The sequence below is a fragment of the Leishmania donovani genome, chromosome 3 (assembly GCF_000227135.1).
Source record: "Leishmania donovani BPK282A1 complete genome, chromosome 3".
Taxonomy (NCBI): domain Eukaryota; phylum Euglenozoa; class Kinetoplastea; order Trypanosomatida; family Trypanosomatidae; genus Leishmania; species Leishmania donovani.
In genome coordinates, this window is record NC_018230.1 from 255,739 (window position 1) to 260,115 (window position 4,377).

General features: G+C 57.0%; 1 protein-coding gene across 1 annotated transcript; it reads left to right on the top strand.

Annotated features, from left to right (window-relative positions):
• Window positions 1-2,754: 2,754 nt before the first annotated feature.
• Window positions 2,755-3,615, top strand: LDBPK_030660 (hypothetical protein; the record flags this gene model as incomplete). Its single annotated transcript, XM_003857983.1, has 1 exon — window positions 2,755-3,615. One exon carries the CDS (start codon window positions 2,755-2,757, stop codon window positions 3,613-3,615), a length of 861 nt encoding a protein of 286 aa, XP_003858031.1.
• Between the last annotated feature and the right edge of the window lie 762 nt (window positions 3,616-4,377).

Sequence of the window (4,377 nt, forward strand, 5' to 3'; positions counted from 1 at the left end):
CTCGAGCTAATTACTTGCAAAAACCTCACTATTCTACTTTATCTTGAATAAGTGTTCTTGTGCCAAAAGTATCGTAGGACCCCCACAATGATAGACTCTTCGCGGAAGTATGCGAAAGGCATACACGACCCATGCCACAACGGCCCTCTTTTTTCGAGTGGGCCAGGCGATGGTGCTTCGCTTCTTGTCACGGCATCCACATCGAGCCTTTTGAGCTCGTGCAAGAGTCTTGATGGAAAAGGGGCATGTTGAAGAAGAGGGGAAGGGTTGAAAGTGTCGAGTCAGAACGAAACGCCCTCAGGACTTACTGAGCCGAGGTCGGTGTTTGTATGAAGGGTTGCTCGGGGAGTGGTTTCCAGGTTGTACTCAAAGCTTTGTGACAGAAGCTCGAAGTGTGTGGGAGCACGCACTGCCTGCTTTTATGTGCCGGTCGCTGCTTACTGATGTCGCTTGTCTCTTCGGGATGTCTCGTCTGCCCACAGTGTTTTTTTTTCTTTATGGGAGCGTTATACTTTTTGAGCTCAACGGCTTGATCTGGAGGACCTTGCGCTGACAACAACGTGCGCCGTTTGCATCCTTACAGTTAAGTGCGTCACACGCTGTATCGGCGTGCTGAGTGGCTGCCGAATAACCGGCTTTTCATTACGCACTGTGCTGGATCGGGAGATGAAGTTGTCATCACGCAAACCGTGTCTTTGGCGTGGCTTTCTGTTCGTATACGCTAGTGTACGTCTCTTCATGTGACTAGCACTCTGCACCCACAATGTGCCTCGTTGTTTTGCGTACGGTTGTGCGAGTGACGTGTTCCGTGACCCGCTTCAACGTCCTTTGATTCTGCAGCGACGGCTTCTCTGGTTCTCCTAAGCGAGGTACTGGTGCCGTTCCACCTCCGCATCACCGCCAGTGGCTAAGAGCGTGTGCTCGTGTCTAGGATGTTTTGCGCCGCTTTTGCGGAGGGGCTTGATCATGGCGCTGCTGCTTTCGCCTGCGAGATGATTACCCCTTACAAAATGGCTAACATATTGTTGCCACCTACAGCTAGACACACCAGGTGCAGTGTCATTTCATCCGGTCACTCGTCTTGCTTTCTCCATTGCTTCAGCCCAGCTCCTACTGAATCATTTGGCACACTGTCAGTGCCATCGCCACCCGTGCGTCCGACACGAACTTTCAGGCTGCCAGTCGCCACAATGACTTTCACCTGAAAGCGCCTTGGAGCGAGGCAATGACGATGCGCGGCTTGTGTTTCGGCGCAATCGATGTCCCAGAAAGGATACAAAGATCAGCTTCAGAAAGGAGGTGGGGCATGCTGGTCTCAGAGGCTCGCTCTCTCCGGGGCTTTTGTATACCTCCCTGCGCCATCATGGGGCGTCGGGCACTTGTGAAGCACAACAGTGTGCTATGGTAAAAGTTCAGACGTGTGCAAGTCTCTCTCGCTACCAGTGTAGTCTTTTTTTTTCTATGAAAGATTGCAGTCGGCTGTGCATGCGCATGTGTGCTCGCAGTTTCGGAGCTGCAAGTTTTAGCAGGGGTCAAGATCTTGAGGGGTGATCTTGCCTGCACTCGGTTCTGGCCTTTAGAGGCTTCTGGGTCTTTGGTACTCAGCGCTGGTCTTGTCTTCCTTGGTGCCAGATACTTGCAAGGCAGCCTTGTTTCTTCCACTGAGTACGAGGCCAGTGAGTGCGCGTATGTATATGTATATATTGTGTGTGTGCATGTGTGCAGGATGCGGTGATGAATTTCAGTGAGCGACGACTGTGCGCTTTTCATGTGCTCTATCTTGCTTTGTTGCAGCGCTCCAACAGCTGAAGCGGAGCGCGATAGGAAGCAGCTTCCTTGTACACCCAGCGACTCATTTTGCTGGTTGTGAGCGCGATATGACGGTGACTACGGCTGGTTCTAGTCAGGGTAGTGGGGCTGTGGGACGCACCTCTCAGTCACACTGCTGCCGAACAGCGTAAGTCAAGGCACTGCTGTAGACAGCACAGGAGTTCCGCAGAATCGCATGACACTCAAGTCTCACCTACGCTTAACGCCGCTGGAAAAGGAGGCTGCGAAGCATAGGAGGGACGAGCGTTTGGTGCGAGCAAACCACAACGAGCAGTGTTGACGCGGTAATGTGCAGCAGGCCTAGCGCACAATCCCCATAACACGCACGGTAGCTTAGACACACAGGAGCGGGTACTCAGCTATTGCCTCTGATCGATGCTTTTCACTAGAGAGCATGAGGATAACTGTGCTGACGTGTGCTCCGTTGCCGCCGACTCTCAGACGAGAAGCTATCTTCAACAGACGCACAATAAAAGAGAAAAAAGGGCTGCGCTCTATATCACGCAGCATCTGGGCAGTAGCGGCAGTGGTGCGTGCTCGCGGAGCGGCGTGTGAAGCGTACCGTGGATTCCTTGCTCGAAGTGACGCGAGCATAGGCGTCAACGCGGCACGCACACCATACGTAGCGCCCATCGCGTGCCGCTTTACTCCGATCACTGTTACCGTTTCGAGAAACAGTTAGCTTGCACTTCACACGAATAGGTGACCCTCCATACACGTGTCTCTTTCTACCTTCTCTCCTTCACCTTCTCTTTTTGTTATTACACTTGGTACGTTATCGAGCGGGCGCCTGCTCACTTGGCATCGCGCAGGTGCTGCATCAACGGCAGGTGAGCGAGACCTCCTGTTGCACATGAGCTGGATAGGGGAGGCGCACTCACGGCCTCTTCGTACCTATTCGCGCGGCCTCGTTTTTACTCTTCCATGCCGTCACACCAAATTTTGATCACCGCGCCTGAGGTGTACTCGAAGCGCTTCGCGCAGGCGTTGGAGGCACGCTCCCTAATCCCTATGGCGGTTCCGGTGATCGAGACCGTCGCGACACCGGACACGGCAGACATGCGGGCACTGCTGGAGCAGGACCTCAACGGCATCGACTACATCGCTTTTTGCAGCCGGTGCGCCGTTGATTCGTTGAGCGCTGCCTTGGACCACCGATACGGCGGCGGCGGTGAGTCAGTGTCGGAGCGCGCCGGCAGCGCACCCGCGGTGAACGAGGACAGGCGGGCAACGACCGTAGTGAAGGTTCTCGCCAAGTGCGCTCTGGCTGCGATCGGCAAGGACGCTGATTACGTTCTCGAGCGGCTGCGCATTCGCCCGGCGATATGCCCAGATGAACCGAGCCCTGCTGGCATCGCCGCAAAGCTGGCGGAGAGTGGCCGCGCGGAGGGTCGCACGATCGCCGTGCTGGCGCCGTGTGTGGAGGGCTTCGCGGAACCGGATGTGGTGCCGCGGTTTGTCGACCAGCTCAAGGGAATGGGGATGAAGGTGGTGCGAGTCGACGCGTACGTGACGCGTCCCGTGAGCGAAGAGGCCGTCTCTACCGCCGTTACAGCGCTGAAGAATGGGAGTGTTCGCGGCGTCGCCTTCGCCAGTGCTGGCGAGATCGCTGTATTGCTGCGCCGCTCGCCCCGGTGCCTGATGAACATCGATGTGGCTTGCTTTGGCCCATACACTGCCGGGTTTGCAGCGAAGCATGGCGTCAAAGTCTCATGTGTGGCGAAGGATTTCAGGTCGTTTGACGGGTTCGCCGCCACCATCGAGCAGCATTACGCGAGTAGATGAGCCGCAGGCGCCTTGTACTGCGTGTGCGCTCTTCCGCTGTCTCCAGCGTCTCGGCCTGTCGATCTCGGTTGTCGGCGTTCCTTAGCGTCGCCGCGACGTAGATGATGCCTCTGCTCTTGGCACCTCCTTGCTCTCTTTTAGTGCATCCGTTCCGCGTTCCCTCACGACGGCGGGGCACACCTCTCAGTGCGTGGCATCTCAGAGCCCAGTGCCCCCACTCTCTGTGAGTAGGGAGGCCAGGCAGCCCCGCCCTCTTATCCCCTTGCCAAATGCCGAATCACTTCCTGCTGGTGGCCAAGGTGGAGTGTCTACGGCACAGAGGGATCAGAGCGCCTCATCTCTACGGATGTCGGCGGTGGGGTCTTGGACGGCGTGGTGTCGGAGTGGTCTGCGACAGTGAGCACGTCTGTGCCATCCACATGATGGGGGAGCGGCTATGAGCTGGGTGGATGGAGTTCGAGGGAGAGGCGGTGCCGAGAGGACGCTGGGGCGGTCGACGAGCGGTAACGCGCGCGTCTACGGCTGCTTGGCACCACGCGATGGGGTGCTGTGGGGCAGGGCCGGGTGGCTCGCGCGGCGTTTGAGCTCCTGGTGGGATGTATGGCAGCGAGACGGTGTGGACACGCTGGAGAAAGACTTTGTTCTGCGCTTCAGGTGGCGTGTCGCATCGACGACTCGCCATCGCTGGGGGGTGCTGCATGGGGGTGGGGGGTGCGTATACGTGTCTGTGTGCATGCCGCGCGTCCAAATGAGCGCTTGACA